At 43.1% G+C, this 20,980-nt stretch overlaps 1 protein-coding gene across 6 annotated transcripts in view; it reads right to left on the bottom strand.

The window, feature by feature from the left end:
* The window catches only part of syne1b (spectrin repeat containing, nuclear envelope 1b), a 124,230-nt gene that overhangs the window by 59,021 nt on the left and 44,229 nt on the right, over window positions 1-20,980 (bottom strand). For 5 of the 6 annotated variants that reach the window (XM_088310156.1, XM_088310158.1, XM_088310157.1 and 2 more), the window contains 13 exons: window positions 12,345-12,636; window positions 11,433-11,605; window positions 10,122-10,431; window positions 9,034-9,198; window positions 8,392-8,748; window positions 7,952-8,088; window positions 6,980-7,157; window positions 6,527-6,709; window positions 6,305-6,448; window positions 5,261-5,416; window positions 4,723-4,887; window positions 631-803; window positions 346-499 (listed from right to left, as the gene is read on the bottom strand). In XM_088310156.1, coding sequence (XP_088166282.1) covers window positions 346-499; window positions 631-803; window positions 4,723-4,887; window positions 5,261-5,416; window positions 6,305-6,448; window positions 6,527-6,709; window positions 6,980-7,157; window positions 7,952-8,088; window positions 8,392-8,748; window positions 9,034-9,198; window positions 10,122-10,431; window positions 11,433-11,605; window positions 12,345-12,636 — 2,587 coding nt within the window. The remainder of the gene's footprint in view (window positions 1-345; window positions 500-630; window positions 804-4,722; window positions 4,888-5,260; window positions 5,417-6,304; window positions 6,449-6,526; window positions 6,710-6,979; window positions 7,158-7,951; window positions 8,089-8,391; window positions 8,749-9,033; window positions 9,199-10,121; window positions 10,432-11,432; window positions 11,606-12,344; window positions 12,637-20,980) is intronic. The other variant, XM_088310160.1, reaches the window with a different exon arrangement.

The following is a 20,980-nucleotide window of genomic DNA, read 5'->3' as shown; positions in this document are numbered from 1 at the left end:
ATTATTTGTGCAGGCAACATATATAACCTATCACTGGAAAACAGATTCTGCGATTGCTTGTGTTGGTGGAAAAAAAAACATCAGAAAAAGTCCATGAAAAAAATAATCGCAATCACAATAAAAAGTGTAAAAAATTAGCAATTTTGATTAGTTAGTGAAAAAAAAAAATTTCAAATTGGTCTTTTTGTTAATATTGTGAGTAACCGCTCACAAATAATGAAATAAATGATATTCCATCTGATCCTAAAACAAAACGGCACCACTGGCACTGATCCCAAAAGTAACCATGTCAGGTTCTATCCGTTTGCACGACAAAATGCTCCAGCGAGACGAGGACGGCGTCACCTTGGCCCGGCTGAGATTGGCAGATTTATCTCGCATCTCGGGACATTGTTTATCGGCCGGGTCCAGGTTCTCCTCCACGTTCTCCAGCCAGCTCACAAACTGCCGCACGTCCTCCTGGTAACTGGTCCACTGGGACAGAGAAGCCTCCAGTTGGCTGTTGGATCACAGGAGGAATCAGAGTCACTTGAATCAAGCGCTCCAATCAATACTTCCACTTTAACTTGATTGTTTTGTTCCTCCACCCCGTGGCACGCATCGCGTCATTATTAATGATTGATTTCCAACCTTTTGCACTGAATGGATGCGGAGAGCAGAGCGTCCCAGGAATCTTTCAGCTCCTGTATTTGCTCCTGGAGCGCAGCCACACCGTTGCCCGAGGTGTTTCTCTGAACCGACTCCCCTCTGGTGATCAGCATCTTGAGCTGGATCTCCTTCTCCTGGCGAGCAGTCAGCAAGGCCTGAAACAATCAACAGCCCCTTTCGAAGATTAGTCCAGTTCGAAATTGTGTGTATGATGATGTTAAAATGAGTTATTGCTTTGCCAGGAATTCACAAACACCTCCATGTCATTTATTTTGCTGACGCTTTGTTGGATTTTCAGTTTTGTGATTTTTTCGAAGGTAACACTGATTTCTATTTTCGGATGGCAAGCTTTGAACATCTCTCGAGCCGAACATCTCTTGAGACTCTGAGCAGAAGAGAGACGGTGATGTATTTTGTTCACAGTATGAAGAATAAAAAAATATTTGTAAAAAGACAACACTGCAGATATTTGTGTCTCGGAGTTGCAAAAAAGGGGGTAAAATGGTGTCCAAATTTGGAAAACTAAAAACTCCAAAACTTGACTTAGTTTAAACGCTTATAAGCACATGTTTGTTAAATAACTTTAGTGATTACAACATGTTAAAGTATTTGATTTAAACTTTAGAAAATTGACAACTTATTTATAAAAGCTCCCAGGGTCAGCTGCATGTCTTAGAGCCCAACGAAAACAAACATTCTCTTGAGTAAGTTTATAATGGCAAATAGTTTTCTATTTGTTGTGATTTGTGGGAGACTGACATTTATCCAAATTTCAGCAAATTTTGTTGCCAGTGGCCTCCTGTAGTGACTCGAGGCGAAATAGCAAACAGGCAGCTTAATGATTGGCTGCCACCCACTGTGCAATGAACCATTCAGATGCTGCTGTGGGCGGGCCAATCTGCTTCTGCAGGCAGGGCCACCAGCACAGGAGAGGGGGAGAGAAAGAGACACAGAGAGAGAGAGAGACAGAGAGAGTGAGAGATAGAGCGGGGCAGAGAGGGACAAAAAGAAAGAAAGAAAGAGAGAGAGAGAGAGAAAGACAGAGCGGGACAGAAAGGGAGAGGGACAGAGGCTTACTCCGTGGTTTACAGAGGAAACGCGCATACTGAAACGATCTTGTAGGAAGCTTGAGCGCAAATGGCGTGCGACCAAACTTGAGGTCTTCCGTCAGGCATGGTGCGATAGTTTACTAATATACAAAGAAGCGCTTGATCTAGCCAAAACAAATTATTATTCAAGATTAATTGTCTTACATAAAAACAACCCTAAATATTTATTTGATACCGTAGCAATGCTAACGCAACAGCGACCAACCTCGGATAGCTCTTCCTATTCAGCTCACGATTTTATGCAATTTTTTACTCAGAAGATTGAATGTATTCGTGATGAGATTAAAGACACTGTTCTTAAAATTCCGTCGAATTCCGCGATAAATGGTGTTAATAGGGACATTAGGGCTGATAACTGTCCGATAACCTTATGTCAATTTAAAAAAATATCTCTTGAGAGCCTAACAAAATTGGTTAGTGCGGCAAAAGCGACAACTTGTGTGCTCGATCCGCTTCCTGGCAAACTAATTAAAGAACTGTTTACGACCCTAGGACCGTCTGTTTTAAATATAATTAATCTATCACTTACCATGGGTGTAGTACCAGCAGCTTTTAGGACCGCCGTTATCCGACCGTTACTTAAGCAACCAAACCTTGACCCAGAGAGTCTCAACAACTTATAGGCCGGTTTGAAATCTTCCGTTTATTGCAAAAATTCTTGAAAAAGTCGTAGCGCAACAACTTAATGAATATATGACTGCTAATAATCAATTTGAACCTTTCCAATCGGGTTTTAGAGCCGACCACTCTACTGAGACGGCCCTTGCTAAGGTTACTAATGATCTTCTCATAGCTATGGACGCCGACACCTCATCAATATTACTCTTACTCGATGTTAGTGCCGCTTTTGATACCGTTGATCATAACATATTATTAAAACGCCTTGAAACGTGTGTTGGCATTTCAGGTTCAGCGCTTTCTTGGTTTAATTCGTGTCTGTCGGAGAGGACGCACCGTGTAATTCATGGCAATGCGACTTCGGATCTTTGTAAGATCACATGTGGAGTTCCGCAGGGATCGGTACTTGGACCTCTATTGTTTAGCATCTATATGCTACCGCTTGGTGATATTATACGGAAATATAAAGTTTTCACTGTTATGCTGATGATACGCAGTTATACATGCCGTTGGATATAACGAATCCGCGCGACTGCTATAAATTAGAGGCATGCCTTGCCGAAATTAAACAATGGATTTCTTTCAAGTTTTTGCATCTTAACTCAGATAAAACCGAGATGCTCATCATTGGACCAGCGCGTCATCGGTACATTTCAAAGACACCACTCTGAGTATCGATAAATGTAATATTACCCAAAAGGAAATCTCGGTGTTATATTTGATGCAACTATGTCATTTCAAATGCACATTAAAAATATTACTCGAACTGCGTTTTTTCATCTGCGTAACATTGCTAAAATTCGCCCAATTCTATCAACGTGTGACGCGGAAATCTTAATCCATGCGTTTGTTACGTCTCGCCTCGACTATTGTAACGTTTTGCTCTCGGGTCTCCCCATGCATTGCATTGGCTTCCGGTCCACTTGAGATGTGATTTTAAAGTTCTGCTACTTACTTTTAAAATATTACACGGCTTAGCACCTTCCTATCTTGTTGACCTCATGGTACCATATGTTCCGTCCCGAAACCTTCGCTCACAAAATGCTGGTCTTATAGTGATCCCGCGAGCCAAAAAGAAGTCCGCAGGTTCTAGAGCGTTCTCTATTCGGGCACCAATGCTTTGGAATGCACTTCCCTCAGATATTAGAGGCGCCACCTCAGTAGAAATGTTCAAAACACTATTAAAGACGCATTTATACTCTTGTGCATTTAGCTGAAATATTTGTTGGCCTGTTAACTGCCGCTTTTTTTTTCCTCTTTTCTTTTCTTTTCTGCCCCCTTTTCCCCCGGCTGGGGGATTAGGTGACGGTGACCCACTAGGAAGTTTAAGGCATTGACCAACTGGGCATGCACCTGTTCCAGTGATGTCGTCTTCCTGCAGCGCGACATTTGATCAATTTATTTATATACTTTAGCATCTAATTTAATTATTTGTTGGCCTGTTTACTGCCGCTTCTTCTCTTTTCTGCCCCCTCCTTCCCCTGCTTGGGAATTAGGTGATGGGGACATGCTTTGAAGATTACGGCACTGACGAACCGGGAAGGGACCTGCTCTGCCGAAGTCGTCTTCATGCAGCGCCTTTTCTGATTTCCTTATATTTCAGCACTTCATTGAACTACTTGTTGGCCTGTTTGCTATTTCTGTTCTTTCTTTTCTGTTCCCAATTCCCCGACTTGGGAATTAGGTGATGGTGATTCACTTGGAAGTGGCTGTACTGAATTTACACCAACTGACCGGTACAAGATCGAAGGCTCATCTTCGGATATGCTGCCATGGATATTACGGCCCTGGATGAGGACCCACTCCACTGAAGTCATCTTCCTGCAGCACTTCATTCAATTAACTCTCACATTATCTCATCTATTGTTGCATAGCATCATTGTATGTGTCAAATGTTGCCCAGTTGGCATCCATTGCAGCCTGGTCATCCTGGAAGGGGGATTCCCCCATCTGTGGTCCCTTCTCAAGGTTTCTCACTTTTCCCCTAATGAGGTTTTTTGAATTTTTCCTTGCCCTCCTGGGGGTTAAGATCGGGGATGTCGATTGTGGCTATGTAAAGCCCTTTGAGACTGTCTGTGATTAAGGGCTATACAAATAAAATTGACTTGACTTGACAAAAAGAGAGAGGGAGAAAAAGAGGGACAGAAAGAGAGAGAGAAAGAGAGACAGACAGAGACAGAGAGAGCGAGAGAGAGTGTGTACTGCAGAAAGCCAAAATAAAACCGGCCTTGAAAGTAAAAAAAAAAAAAAAGGCAGATCTCGCTAATCAGCAAAATGCCAAATATGAGCCCAGTCGATAATCGGTCCATCACCACTATCAAGCTGTCCAGAGTGTGAATGGCTCTACCTCCAGCTTGATCATCCGGCTATCCAGGACATTTTTGTCAGCCGTGGGGGCGCAGTAGGTCTGAAGCATGTGGCTGGTGTCGGCCACCCAGTTCTGAAGCTCCTTCAGCCCGTGGTTGAAGAGCTGGTGCTCGGTCACGATGCGGTCAATCCGTGACACCTTCTCCTGTTGGGCGAAAATGAATGGTTAAAAAGGAGAAAACCTTCCTCATAATACTAAAACTACATTCACTAAAAGTTACAACTTTTTTTGCGCCAATATTCCGACATGTTCTTGTAATTTTACAACTTTTTATTTTCATTTAAAAATAGCAACTTCTTCCTCATACTATTCTGATGCATTTTCGGCGTTAGAATCCTCATGAAATAGGAACCTAATTCTCTGCAACTTAACATTTTTTCCTAAAAATTCAGATTTGAGATAAAAAAAGAAAAAAGCCAGACAAGGAAATTAAATTAAAAGTAATTAAATCTATCTATGCCTCCTCCTGTTTGGTGTTTCTCAGCAGCCAGAAACAATTTGCAAGGTGTTACCGTACCTTGGTCAGGTTGGTTAAAGCAAGGAAGTGAGCAGAGAGCTGCGAGACACGGTGCACAAAACCCTTGCCGGCTGCGTGTTCGTCCAACAGCCGCTGGGCCTTCTCTTTTAGCCTGCTCAGCTGGACTTGGTGGGAGGCGAGCTCCTCCAGCACAGACTGAAAGGGCACAAGCAGGTTACGGGAGAAGAAAGCATGCAAGCAGACACAAGGACGAGCATCACCGAAGCAGCGTTGGAGGACTGAAACATGGCAGAATAGGAAAGCGAAGAACACCAATGTGAGGATTAAGAGCGGAAAATTGGCAACATTTCACGGGCAGTTAGCGCAAGCTGGACAGCGGCGAATTGGAACTCCATTAGCTTTAGCGTTTAACGTCAACGTTAGCTTCAAAATTACCTGTTAATATTTTCTCCTATATTAGCTTTCCACGTCATCGCTAACGTTAGCTTCCAATGCTATTGTCAAGTTTACCCCTAATGTTAGCTTCTGATGTCATCTCTAACCTCTGTTAGAGTTCGCATCTGACATTAGCTTCAACATTAGCTTCAACATTCGCTTCTAACGTTGCCACCAATGTGAGGCTCCAAAGTTATTACTCGTATTAGCTTGTCATGTTAGCATCCAACATAAACTCCAATGTTAGATTTTGAGGTTAGCTTCCAGTGTTATCGTCAACATTAGCTTTAATGTTAGCTTCTGATATTACTGCTAACCACGGCGATGAATGACAAAGTTCGCATCTGACATTAGCTTCAACATTCGCTTCTAACGTTGCCACCAATGTGAGGCTCCAAAGTTATTACTCGTATTAGCTTGTCATGTTAGCATCCAACATAAACTCCATTGTTAGCTTTTGAGGTTAGCTTCCAAGATTACCGCTCACTTTAGCATGAACAAAGACCAACATTAGCTTGTAACGTTACTGTAGCTTAGAAAGTTCGTTTGAACGTTAGCTTTGGATATTAGCTCCAGTTTGCTACAACATGAGCGTCATTATCTGGATGGAATTCTGTCCTGAGCGAAGCAATTTTCCAGCGTGTCTACCTGGAGTTTGTGGAGCTCCGTCTTCTTGGCCGGCAGATCGTGGAGCCGCGTGCTGCTCTCCTGCACGGCGATCTCGGTGGCATTCAGGCACTCCTGGAGCGGTTCAGCGCTGGCCTCAAAGTCTTTCATCTGTGACGCCAGGTTCTGAAAGCAAAAACCACAACTCTTCTATCAGCTTGCTTCTTTTCCAAACTCCGCTGACAAAACCCGATGCACGCTCACTTGGAGATTGAGCTCTCGGTTGTGAAGGTTGGACATGATGTTCTTCCAGTCTTCAAGCGCGTTATTGGTCTTTGTCCGAACCGACTCCACAATGTCTTTGGCCGCGATCATGGAGAGAAGCTCACTTGTGACGACCACGGCGTTGAGTTTGGACTGACCCAGCTCTCTGTCGCTTAGAAACTCCTGAGGAGGAAGAGTTGATGACGATGAGAGAATAATTTATCCAACTAAACTACGAACAAAAAGTTTCGACTACTGTGTGAAATTTTAAAGGTGAACTTAATTTAGCCATCTTTAAACTTTTAAATGTTAGCTTAAACGTTAGCTTTAGCATTAGCCATATTTAAAAAAAAAAAATCCAACGCTAGCTTCGAACGTTAGCACCAAAACCGGCTTCCGTTAGCTACAATGTCCATTTCCAACGTTTCGATTCCTTCAAGAGTAGCCAATTACCTGAATCTTTTGCAAGCTCGAAGAGGCCTCAGAGAGATTTTGCGGCGCGTCGAAACATTTGGCCGTGTTGATCTTGGTGTTGACCAGCCATTGTTGGAACTCCCTGTAGGCTGAGCGAAATCCCTGTTCCTGCAACTTCTCTTTGCTTTGGCACTCCCTGGCGGCTCGGAGACTCAAACTAGGAGCAAAACCCCCCAAAAATAGTCATGAACCTTTGGTAGTTCCTCCATCCATCCATTTCATAGAACACCGACTTTGGATGAGAGGCCAAGTCATCTGTTTTGATACCGTATTTCCCGGACTATAAGCCGCTACTAATCACCAGCAGGGGGGGGCTCTATAGTTCAGAAAATACGCTACATAAATCTCGATTTATTTATTTTTTTCTCTCTAGGGCAGGTGTGGGCAAACTACAGCCCGGGGGCCACATGGGGCCCGTTAAACGTTTTAATCTGGCCCGCCGAACTTGAATAAAAATAAATAAACCTTGTTGATGTTTTATTTTCTAAATACTGTGGTTTTTCAAAGACATATATTGTTGTGATGCTTTTGTTCACTTTCATTTAAAATTAAATGTATTTTCTTTTCTCTGATGAGGTGAGGTGACCAAAACACTCCATCCATCTGCTCCTGTTGCGGCCCCTAATTAGCAAAGTCGTTGTCGCGTTAAAGGCACTGTTTCAACAATCTGTTTATGTACCTTTATGTGCATTTGCAGTACAAAATCGTTCTGTACAAGCAATAAACAACTAATTTTTTTAAAAGAGCTGCTGCTGCTTATATAGAGGGGCGCCTTATAGCCCGAAAAATTCAGTATGCTGATTTGCGTTTTGCGGCTTCATCGCATTGAGGATTTTTATCCTCTCATACTTATATTGTGTACGTATTTAGAACCGATATAAAAGGAAATGTTTTGGGTTCAGGCCTGTTAAACTTCCCCATCTTCTTTAAAGTTCCCTAGTATGTCAGTACCTGTTATATTCCTTAATGAGGGCGGAAACTCGCTCGGACTGGGTGGCCATGTCTCTGGAGAAGCGGCACAGATCGTTGAGCTTCGTCTTGAGGCCATCGCACGTCGGCTCGGCTTTGACAAGCTCCTCCAATGTGTCCTGGGGGAAACCAAGTTTTTATTCCTGGAGCGGCGAACGTGCTTGTCGGCTAAATGCTAAAAACTTTCATTTAGCCTACAAGTACATTTTCAATATATTTTGAAGGACGTTCGAACGTACTTTGTCCTTGCAGATAGCAGAGCTGGCCACTTGACCCTTTTTTGCCGGTCAGTCCCCCACCCTCTAGCCAATATCTCGGTACAGTTCCGGCATCGTCCCACCGGCCTTATCCATAAAAATTGTCGGCCCCCGACCCCGTTACCCCACCCGGAAAGAAAAAAAAAAAGTGGCCGTGCAACTCACCTTAGCAATGTGCCAGCCTTTAACCGCCTCCTCTCCGTCAGTTTTGCCCTCGGCTTGCCCCAGACGAAGACGCCAGTCGTGAATCTGACGCCCCAAGTCGTGCATGTCCTGCTCCAGCTGCGCTGACAGACTGCAGAATTCCTGCTCAGAGCTGGTCATCTGAGAGAGGGCCGTCTCAAGACTGGCCCGGGTCTGAAGTGCCGCGCGTTCCCACTGTTCCCAGCTTGACAGCAAGGCTGCCTCCTCGCGCTCGATGGCCTCGTAGCCCCCCGAGCCTGTGTGATCTCTTGCGGCTGCCCCGCACCTCTGCACCCGGTTGAGCCTCTCCCGGCCTCGCTGCTTGGAGTCCAGCAGCTCCTGAGAAAGAAACAGAAAAGAGTGCTTGAGTAGTCCTGAGAACTATCCGTGTTGCCGCACCATTTGTATATCGTCCGACAGAAACATCTTTTAAGGGTCATAGGGGGATCTGGAAACATTTTTTTTTATGTCCACTGTAAAACAGAATCAGGAAAACAAATGACCCCCAAATATGCCAATACACTTACTGGTTTAAAAGGCCCGAAATTTTCCAATGGGTCAATTTGACCCGCAACATAACAGGAGCGTTAAGTCGCAAACAAATAAGTTGTGACTGATGCTCACCTGGACCTTGGCCAGCTTTCTTTTAATGGAGGCCGAGTCTCCTGACAGGTCAGACCAGCGCTGGAGTTCCTCCTTGGCTGAGATGAGCCAATCGTTGAAGTCTCTAACGGCGTCCAAGTACTGCTCGTGCTCGGACACGATGCTTTGCATGGATTGAATTTTACCCTTTGAGAAAGAACAAAAGGATTAAAATGGGAATCTCACATATATATACGACTCACAAAAAAGTTTGAGATTTTCTCATTTTGGGTGAAAATTCTTAGAGCTTAGCGCGTCATCAGAAACTTGCAACAAAGCTAGAGAAAGACTGGAAGAGTCACAGAATATGGAGGACCAAAACTGCCAAAATAAAAAAAAAAAAAAATATTAATAAATTGATATTTAACAAAATTTAAGTATTTATTTCCACATTTATTTTGGTCTTTAATTTTAATTATTAAATATTTTTTAGTTTGTATTTATTTTTACTTGTATTTCATCCTATTTTTTGTTTTTATTTCCTTTTTTGTATTTATTTTTTCAATAGTATGTTCTATATTTGTTTTTATTTTCATTATTATTTTTGGAGGATTTTGGTTCGAAATATGGCTGTTGCTCAACTAAAAGGTGATTAGTGCAACACACTTAGGACCGCCCCCTCATTTGAATAACATTTCCTTCTGCATTGCAAGAGCAATACTGCCAAATTTAAAAATAAATCAATGAAAGTCAAAATAAAAACAAATATAAAAAATATAATAGAGAGAAAAAAACAGGGAAAAAAAGAACAAAAATATATATAATACAAATGCAAGTAAAAATAAATACAAAAAATAAAAAAATAAAAATAAATATACAAATGCAGTTAAATATATTTTATTTTTACTTGATTTAATTTTAGTTTTTTTTTTTTTTTTAATTTTCATTTTATCTATATTTTTTTTATTTTGGCAGAAATGGATGTCTATGTTTAACGTCATTGATCAAATTTTTCCTCCTTGTTCCAGTGCATTTTTCATCCAGAATTCCACTCCAAAACCAAATACTGCAATTCGTCACTTTTTGAAAGTGCCGCAGTGAATTTCTGTGACTTCTCAAGCATGCATTACCTTGACCACAGCCAAGATATCAGCAAAATGCGCGTTGAGCTCCGCCCGTGACTCCGGCCCAAAAGTCTGGTCTGCTGACTTTTCTAACAGCTCCACGGCCTTGTCCGTCAGACGTGACAACGCGGCGGCGTGGGCGTCCACGTCCGCCTGGATCGCCCTGAGACGCTCCAGGAGAGTGGACTTCTCTTTGAGGCCGGGCTGCTGGGGTAGAGTCATGCCCAGCTCTTGCTCCACCGACTCCATCCACTGCTGCAGGTGGTTCTTGCTCTCCTGGAAGCTGCTCCACTGGGCCACCGTCCACTCCAGTCGGCTGCGGACAGAAATTTGGCTAAGTAACTCCAGAAATTGGCGAACGCTGTCGCTTGATGCGTTAAAATGTGAATTGGCACGTTGCCATCAATTAAGAAACGTTCTCAATTGGAATTATGTGTAAATTTGGGAATTGTTGGAACGTCACAAACACGAGCCTGAATGTGTTGAATTTGTCCGATGTTGGCTTGGTTTGAGTCGGAGATTCTTGGAAAGAAATAGCAAAACAAAAACAAATACAATAAACATTATTGAGAGAAAAGAAAGGGGAAACAAGACCAACAAAAAGTATATAATATAAATGCAAGTAAAAATAAATACAAAAAAATTAAATAAATAAATATATAAATACAGTTAAATATCAATTTATTACTATTTTATTTCATTTAGGATTTCTATTTGTTTTTAGGAACGTTCTCATGTGGAATTATGTGTATAATTGGGAACTGTCTGCACGTCACAAACACGAGTCTGAAATTTATTGAATTTGTCCGATGTTGGCTTGGTTTGAGTCGGAGATTCTTGGAAAGAATTTGCAAAATAAAAACAAATATCATAAATATCATTGAGAGAAAAAAAACTGGAAATAAGAACAACAAAAAATATATAATACAAATGTAGCAAAAAAATAAATAAATAAATAAATAAAAATAAATATATAATTCCGTGACAATTGGGAGCTTTGGATTTGAACATTTTGAAGTTGGAATGCCTTTCAATCGGTCGAGAAAATCAATTTCCAAAAAACACAAAAAAAAAAAAAAATGTAAATGAATAAAAATGTGTGAATCTGGGGAATATGAAAAATATGTCCAGAATAAATCTGGAACCATTTCAACTGGTCAAACACGTTAGTTAAACTTTCGAATGTCTCCATTCTTTTCAACAGGACTTTTTGAAGTGGAAAATGTTCAAGTGTGGAAATTTAGGAGATAAATATTCTTCAACGGGTAAGAATTGGCCGTGACGGAACATTTGCGCGTATCGTCTCATCCCTTTTACCTGTGGCAGCTCATGGAAGTGATCAACATGTTGGCCCAGGCGTCTTTCAGACTCTGAAGCTGTGCGCAAATGGCCTCCTGCCCTTCCATCCTGTTGTGTTTGAGGACTTGTTCCCCTTTTCCAACCGTCATGTTGAGCTTCACCTCGCCTTCGCCCTTCATCAGCAAGATATCCTAGCCGAACATCAAGGCAAACGTAAGAATACCGACTTCACTAACTTGCTGAAAAATATTTGTTTTCAAGTTCTTTTCCTGTAACGCCAAGAATTTGCGGACCGGCAACTGGTGTTTGGGGGGGGTTGTCACTTGTGGCTAATGCTAACAGCTAGCTGCTAGCAAGTAGTAGCCACGAACGCCGGAGACTTGTGTCATTAACTAGCGTCCCAAATTAGCGACTGCCATTGCGCGAACCGTGGTGCTTGGTCCGAACGGATCACGGGTCTAAGATGATCCATTAGACCACTAGTCATGAGTCCATAATAGATGGATGGAACAGAGAGAAGAGAAGCCTATAATTTTTTAGCCGCAAATAAACCAGAAGTACTGCAAGTATTTTTTTTTCTTTCATCAGTGCGGCCCGATCCAAAGTGGCCGGCGGACCGATATTGGGCCACAGCCCGGTGGTTGAAGACCTCTGTTATAAATAATAATATAGCTTGACAATACTTTTGTCCATTAGTATTTTTTTTTACTTTACAACAGAAATGGAAAAAAAAAATGGAAAAAAAATCAGCAGGGTTTTTTTTTTTTTAGTTGATTTTATTTTGGGGGCGGGCGATGTTTGAATGTTATTTTTTTTTGTCAGCATTCAGATCTCAAATTTGAGCTTGCAAATCAAAGCAAAACTATTTTCATGACACCCACTTTTTAGCCACACCATTTTTCTCTCGCTTAGCGTCTCATTCAGTCTGACCTGGACAAGAAGGAGCCTCTTCTCCAGCGTCTCCTTGTTGCCGACGGTGCTGTTGAGCGAGGCCAGACGCTCCTGGACCGCGTGCAGCCAGGTCCAGGTGGCCTGCAGCGTCTCCTCGAAGGCCTGCTGCTCCTGCAAAGTCAACTGGCAGCTCCGGAGCCTCTCGCGCCCGCGTCGCAGCAAGACCTGGTGCTGCGACTGCAGCTGAGCCGACACGCGCGTCTCGCTGCCGTCGCCCCGCCCGCCCTCGTTCAGGGCCTGCGCCTCCTGACACAAGCGCTCAAAGGAATCTCTAAAGGAGAAAAATGAATCACGGGTTAACCGAAAATAATTGAGAAGCACTGAAGAAGACAAAGTTGAACAGGTATTTGTTTTGAAATGTAGGGAGTCAAAGTAAAAAGTCGTGGGAAAAATAAATATCGTAATTTCCGGACTATAAAGCGCACCTGTATATAAACCGCAGCAGCTCTAAAAAAAAAAAAAAAAACAACTAAAAAAGATATACAAGCCGCACCAGGCTATAAACCGCAGTCGTCTATGTTAAAAAAAAAGAACGAGTTTGTTGTGTGAATGCACATAAAGGTACGTTAAACAGATTGTTAAAACTGTGCCTTTGAACACGCCAACAACTTGGCTAATTAAAACAGAACAGACCCAAGAGAAAAAAAAAAGAGATTTATTTAGCCTATTTTATGAGCTATAGAGTGCCCCCTACTGGTGAAAGAAAAATCCACAGAAGAGCCACACCCTTGTACAAGCCGCATGGTTCAAAATTGAGGAAAGAATTAGCGGCTTAAAGGATAATGTAAATGGCAGTCAATTTAAAACTGAACAAAGGTTAGACTGCTCGGAGCCACTTTTGTGATCCTGGCATGGAAGTCCATTGTTTCAGAGGGGTCTCGTTCACACCTCCTGTGGTGCAGCTGTGATCTAATCTTCCTGCATTCCTCTGAGTGTCTGGTCATTAGCATGGTCTAAACTTCAGTTACACTTAAAGGATTTCATACTTTTGACTATTAAAGGAATATAAGAGTTTGAGCTTAACATAGTTCATTAGATGTTGGTGCATCCAATGTATGAAAATGTGATATTGTAAAATGCTGAGAGTGTGACTGGTGGCGCGAAACTGGTTGCGGGGGTTGTGCAAGAATGGAATGTTTTAGAAGCAGAAGGCGCTGAGCGAGACGAGATGACTCCGGGAAGGAGCGGCCATCGGGGAATCGCACGCAGGAGGAGCCACGGGATTCGGCGGGAGGAGAAAGACCAATGAGAGCGAGCTAAAGTTAACTGCAATACACATAGCCAATAGAATCATGCCAGGATGCCTTTGTCTGTGCCATTTGCATGTTGTATAGTATGAATCAGTGCTGGGCAACTCGGAGGTAGAACACATTCGCTGGTGGCAAGAGAGGTGTAGACTTGTATTGAGAGGGATCCGAGATCTAGGTGCCATGTAGGAAATCTGTATTGGGAATAAATCCACTTCGTGTGTGAAAATGCCGGCTTCCTGATACCTTTCTATTGCAGAACGAGCGCGCATATTGTTGGATGAGTGAGTGTTGGGGAAGGTCGCAAATTGGAGTCAGATTACTAATTTGAGTTTACATTGGGTTAAAGTTAAATTCTAACATTGATATAAAGATAAATTCCAACAATTTATGGTGACCCCGACGTGATGCATGAGAGGTAATAGAAGTCTGGGACTTCAAAGAGAGTCTGGGACTCTAAGAAAAGAAAAGAAGCCTGGGGCTTCAAGAGCCTGGGGCTCAAAGGAAGCCTGGGGCTTCAGGAAAAACCACAAGAGTCTGAGACTCGGGCCTGGGGCCCACGTCCACACCAGGTGACGACCTGACAAAGGATAAAAGAGCCACACATCCGACCGTCTTTCCTCTTGGGCCCACAGTCAAACAAGGTAAGCAGAACCCTTTCAAATTCTGCACATTGGCAACGCTAAATTATAAGAGGAAGGAGGAGCGGAACGTAGTAAGCGTAAAAGTGTTGGACGCTATTAGGGTGTAAAATCTGGGATTTACCTTCTAGCATAATGAATGGCGCAAAAGTAAAGTAGTATAGTTAAAAAAAAATAAAATAAAAAGTGTAACAGTGTGGACGTTAGAAGGGTCTGAAATCTGGGATTTACCTACTAGAATAGTTTGGAACTATTCGTGGTTAAGATACGGTATAAAATCTGGGATTTACGTATCGGGACACGGTTTAAAATCTGGGATTTACGTGTCTGTGTGGAAGCTGTGTGAATGTGAAGGCTAAAATTGTTCTGCGTAAAAGTGGTTGGGACACGCACGAGTGGATTTTGATTTCAAGATGGCGAAGGAGAGGAAGTATGATAGTGGTCTCGGGTCCCGGGTGTGGCACGGAGATTAAGGATAAATTCATAAAAATGAAACATAAAAAAGAGAAGAAAAACATGAAGTAGGGATGAAATAAGAAAAGAGAAAGAAAGAAAGCTAGAGAAAAGAGAAGAAATTGTGTCAGTGTAGAGATTGAAAGTTCAATAAGAAAAGAGAAAGGAACAATTAATGTTCCATTGAAAGGAGGATGTTGAAACAGGCAGTATTAAAGAAGGTGTGACTTGAACAAATGAAAAGGATAAGAATTAGGGTCTGCTGTAAGGAGGAATTGAAGAAATAAATATTTCATGTTTCATACTTGAGTTGATGGTCTTTCTATTAAGGTAACTGTAATTAGTAACTGGAATGAAATGCACAGATGGAAATGACACAAAGAAAAAAAGATTGGTGTTATGAAATCATAATTGAATGAAGCTTTGAGAGCATGAGAAACCTTTGCAAGAGCATAGGTGGTTCCTGACTTTGTAGTTTGTGATTTGATACCTTGATTGGTTGAGTGGCTTTGGTAAGGCTACAGTGAATTTGGAAAATTAAAGGAAAAAAAAATAAGAGTGAGAAAGATTTTACAGAAGGCAATGAGTATAGGTGTAATCGTAAAATCATGAGTGTGCTCTAACAAAGAGTTAACAGCTCTTTGAAGTTAGATGCTCGTTCCAAAGTAGGGGGAGGAAGTCAGAGAAAGAGGATGAAGTGATTGAAAAAGTGGAAGAAAAGACGGAATGTCTGAGAGGCATTTATCCACAGTTGCCAGACTCGCAACAGTATGTGTTTGAGCCGCCGCCCGATCCGACGGCGCCATTAATGGGGGGGGGAGCAGAATGGTTTGAGATGCAAAAGATAAAACGATTCACGGATGGCACCAGCGACCATACAATTGATCGAACAGGCTGTGAATAATGAGAGAGAGGGTGCGCGGAGAACAGCAGGGGAGTGTGGAGACGCCCGTGCTGGACCCGGGGGGGGAAGCACCAGCAGGAACATGTAAACATTTCAGACACAAGAGGAAAAACAGGCATCAATGGCAGTCGTTAACTGATTGAAAAGGAAGATATGCCTTTTGGTGCTCTCGTAAGAAGGTCACAGTCCTTTTGTTTCAGAGGTGTGTCGCGGCACCCCCCTCGATGTTGCAGACGTTGATCTAATCTTCAGGCATCTGCCTCTCATTGAGGTGTGGAGCAGTTTTTTTTTACAGTGCTAGTGTAGTATGGTACGGGATAAAATATATGTATTCAACCTAACAATAAATACAAATTAGCAGGGAATTAGAACACAAGTTAAACACTGAAACATGCAGGGGATGCCTGAGGAACAGCAGGGCGGCGACAATCTTATTAAAATTTAAATTTTAAGCAAAGGGATTATGGTTTTGGGATAAGTTTTAAGTGAAGTATTCTATGAACATGTTGAAAGAAAATCTTTGGAAAGGGGAATATCTAGCCATTGGAGATTGGTTTACCAAATTTAAAGTTGGACTAAATAGTTTTGTAGATGATTTATTAACTGATGTGTATTAAATGTGACAAAGGTGGAAGACAGATGTTTTTTTGACTGTACGACGCGAACGCTGACATGACAATTTTAGAGGATATGACATCATTCCATAAATACCAGACTGCTAACATTCGCATCTATGAGCTGTTTGATGTCACAGGTGCAGTTTCGTCAGCTGCGTCCAGGAGAGGAGAAACAACTTCACGGGGAGTGAATGGGAAAATCCAGAGACCCACAGTTGTAAATTTTGGCATACGCTGGCTAAATTAAGGCAAAATTATGGATCTGCCAGCACAAATCTCAGTGAAATCAAGGCGGACGCGCCAAGGGAGGGGTCTCTGTGTGGAATTGGAAAGTATCGTTTGGTGAATGAAAGTGTGAAAGAAAAAGTGTTTGGATGCATATGTGGTGTGAGTGAATGTTTAAGGGACGGGCCTCAGGACAGACAATTGTTTGAGGTCACCGGCAAGCCCTTACAGTACTTAGGATGCGATGGGTGGACAGGCCTGATCAACCTGAATCCCTATTGCACTCCCGAGTATTGATTTTCAAATTGTTTTTGGAGAAAGATTGGAGTAATTAAATTCAAGCATCAAGTGAATGGTTGATTGACGTTATTACACAAAATTTATGCAAAACTGAAAGTTTTGGAAGGAAGATAATTTACCCCTTCTCATTCTCACTGGCAAGTGCCACTCGTCCAGTTCTGTCCACAGGTTTGAGGTGACATGTGACCAGTGTGACCAGAAGGCCGGAGAATGCTTCAAATAGCGCCTCACCACGCCCATCCCGGAGGTTCTCCTCAACAAGGAGGGAGAAATAAGATATTCTAATTTAGGGTCCACGGTACAGATTAAGATATAGTTGTTGCTTTAGCCTGCTCATGTGCTCCACAGAAGTTATTATTATTCACATTGGATGCGCGACTAGAGAACACACACCCAGTCCAGGATAGGGCAAAATTTTCTTGGATTGTTTAGACTTTTCCATATAATACAGCACCACAGCAGTGATACTTGGAGTTAATGTCGAATTAGTGGCACTGTTTTTATGGAAAATTACTCACTTAACGCAAGGGTAAGTTGTTGTAGAGGAGATATTTCAGACGAAAATGACCCTGAAGTGGTCTCAAGCACGTGTCTCATGTTGGATGTATGAATGTTATTCTGATATTTTCCATTGTATCGTAGTTCATTGTATTTAGGACTAAGACATTGTAAAACACTGTTTGGAAGAACTTATAGAATACCTCAAATTTAAGAACAAATGGGAAATAGATGTTGAAGCAACTTTAGTTGACCATATGTGAAAAGTGTTAGGAAAACAAAAGACAGGCGCAAATTTAGAGTGACAAGGATCTTTCTGTCTCCCAGCAGGGGCAGTAATCTAGTAAAGCCAGGATACTGGGTGCTTGTAAGAAGTTTGAAGATAAGACATTCGTAATTACCCAAGGGGGAAGGAGGGGTTAGTAACAGCTCTCACAGCTGTAAAGATAGCAGAAAGGTCAACATTGGTTTATTCGACACGTTGTAAAGAGGTCACACGTTGTAAAGAGGTCACGTTGGTTGAAATCTCCTACAAAGGAGACACCAGACTAAGAGGTTTATACAGAGTTACAAGCGGGACAAAATTTATTTAAGAGGAACTGTCCTCACTTGAGGCCGAGGCCAGATCTGCTGACCAGCATGATGGTCACCAGCTAAATGGGAACACCTCAGGTGAGATTGGCGGTGCCGTGCATCAGATATTTCTGGCCCGTTGGGGTCGATGTTGCTGTGTCTTTCAGGTGGGGAAAAGGGAGACAGGCCTGGTCTATGTGGCCAGGGCGAGACATGAATGGAGTGAGACTTCCGGCAGTGACCCATCCAATAATGTCGACATTACACAGCTGTTCCAGTTGGCCGTCCACAAGGGCGTGCACCTTCCAGTGGCAGACATCAGGCGAAATAGTCCATGAATGAAAAAATGCTAATCGGCCTAGTAGAACACATTTTGTACCTAACTTTGCACGACATCAGAAAAGGAATATATGGGATTGGATTAAGGAGCGTGACTAAAATTGTTGTACTTGCAGGTTTAGAAGGCCAAGAGAGATAAGAAAAAAGGAGGCAGCTGCTCCTTCCACTTCTGCTGCTTCTGGGCAAGGTTCGGGTGACGCAGCGCCACAGCAGACTGGCTGCTGTCCATAGCAGGCCAGTCAACGAGGTTGGGATTGCAGTAACAGAGGTACGGGTGGTTATGGACGGGGGTTGTGAGTGGGGTGTGCACTTGCTGCGGGGTGTGGGGTCACTGGGTGATGAGCTGTCCATGCCGAGCCACTTTCTGGAATGTGCCATCCTCCGGTGCCATATCTGTCACAAAGAGCTCCACCAGCGCAGGGGGCGCCACCGTTACCCACTCCCAACGCACTTGACACAAACCCGCTCGTACCCCATTCCATGACAGGGGGCAGCGGAGCTTCAGCATTCGAGGACTAGCAGGTCCTAGCAGTCCGGGGACGGTGGATGGACAAGTTTTCGATGGTGCTGGATATTGGGGCGAGCTATGAGCTCCTTCCGCAACCCCCACTGAGCCATGTGGACTCTCAAGAGTGCCTGAGTCACTGCCATTGACTGAACGAACACTGGAATTCGAGTGGCATTCCCGGATGGGACTGAACTTGACTCTGCACATCCGTCGGAGGGAGCATATGTCGTGCTCTCTTCCTTCCCAGTGGCTAAACTGAACTGAAACATTTGAGGGCAGCTCTGAAACCTGGTTCCCATCCTCCCGCGGTAGGTATGCCCTGTTCTTGCTCTGGTCTGAGTGGTTTAGCAACCGCCACCCTTTCAATTCACCAATTGACATATCACATTGTACATGTGATCACAAACATGATTTGGTTTATCAAAAATGCACTCATCCAAATTTAGTCATGAGTGCATCTTGCGTTAGAATTATATATTTGTTATGTCTACTGGCGTTGCCTCGCACGCGTGCCTTGTCCCTGAGCAGCGGAAATGGTATGAATTGTTTACTTTCGCCGAGCCACAAATCGCATTGAATATTGATGAGCGTCATCATACTAGAGGTCTAGACCCCATAGTTGTTGCACAATCGGGAGATCATATATCAGCACCGACTACAAATTCTTTGGTTTTGGGAACATTACTAAATTTCAAAATTTCCAGGGAAGGGTCGCTCGGAAATGGTAGTTCTGTGTGTGTCTCTGCTAGAGGTGTTGTGGACCCAGGGCCCGACTGAGTTGGGGCTCGGCTCCACAGCTCCGCGATGTTTTTACTGTCTCTACCCCTCCCCCAGTTGACAGAATCAGTGTGGGCACAGCCTGTAGGTGGATTGAGCCAATCATGAGACAATAGGAGGTGAAGACTGCAGCGGTCTTGGAGCTGTCTATGTCTTGTAGAGCACCTTTTCTTCCCATAAAAAAAAATAAATAAATAAATAAAAATTAAAAATAGAGGTTTAATTCGGTATCTGCGTTATTATAGTTTTGGGATTTTTTATTTTAAGCATAAATGGTTACTATTTCATTTGTGTTGCTTTAAAATTTGTCAATTAACAGTCAAAATTGGAGCGTTAGCTCGAGGCTTAATTTGTAATCTCGGAACACAGTTAGATATTTGAACTCAGTGAACTCAGCATCACTGGAGTCGGACATCGCTCCGTACATCAACCTCCGGGTGCTTTCCCGGAGGTGGACTCGATCTCGCTGATAAGGACAGTTTAGAGTTCTGGCTAGAACCTGACACGCCATCCAATTGGGAACTACGGGACAGAAGTGGTACCATAACTCACAGTTGCGCCCGGCCCCTGTATTTGTGCCCGCCATGGTTGAGCTTAGAGGTTGACTGCCCGGACGGGCAGGTCAAGAGAGGGAATGTGTAGATGGCATGAATTGGATCAAAGTCAGACACTTTCGAGTCTGAACAAAGACGATGACGATGCAAATGTTTAACTTATTGACTATTTTACCTGCTGGCGTGTGCTTTGTGTGGACGATGTTTGCGTTTGAACATAGGATGCGGGATGACAGAAGTGATGGAGCGAAAGGAGCATGTAATGGAATGGTATGGTATGGAGCAGAGCGAGATGATGGTAAGACGCTGACACAGACACAACAACTACTGCTAAATCTGAAATGTAAACAACCGACACAGGTGAACACTTGGGTACAATTTTAATTGGACACACCCATGGAATGATGTGGGAATAAAAAAGAAAGAGCCTATTTTTGACACCCAAGTTGCAAAACAAAAGTTCACCTGCCTAAAAGTTAAATGGGACTGGTCCTGGGATTGGAAATCTCCAGGAGTCATGGTGTAATGAAAATGTGTCTTTGCCAGTAGGAATCCCTCTCGCTCGTGATGATGTTTGGCTGTGGTGTGGAGAGAAAGTGCTGTACGATAGGCTTCCCACCAATGCCTCAGGTAAGTGCGCCCTGGTAACGCTGATCATGCCAGTTAGTGTGACAGCCTTAGATCTGGCCAAAACGGAGTGGGAAGGTGTTGGACAATGGGGAAGAATCCCCTTCCTTAACAGGAAGAGAAGGGACATGCAAGAATGGTTGAATGCAGGAGATCCCACGTATATAGATGCAATTGGAGTTCCAAGAGGGATCCCTGACGAGTATAAATTGGTGGATCAAATTGCGGCAGGATGGGAGAGCCTTTTCCTGTTCGTTACAGTAAACAAAAATGTGGACCGGATTAATTATGTCCACTATAATGTCCAACGATTGGCGAATTTTACCACCTCAGCACTCCAGGCAGTGCATGA

This window comes from Idiotropiscis lumnitzeri, chromosome 1 (assembly GCF_059441095.1).
Source record: "Idiotropiscis lumnitzeri isolate Australia: NSW breed Sydney's pygmy pipehorse chromosome 1, RoL_Ilum_1.0, whole genome shotgun sequence".
In the NCBI taxonomy this organism is placed as follows: Eukaryota; Metazoa; Chordata; class Actinopteri; order Syngnathiformes; family Syngnathidae; genus Idiotropiscis; species Idiotropiscis lumnitzeri.
This window is presented reverse-complemented; position numbering and strand designations above follow the sequence as displayed.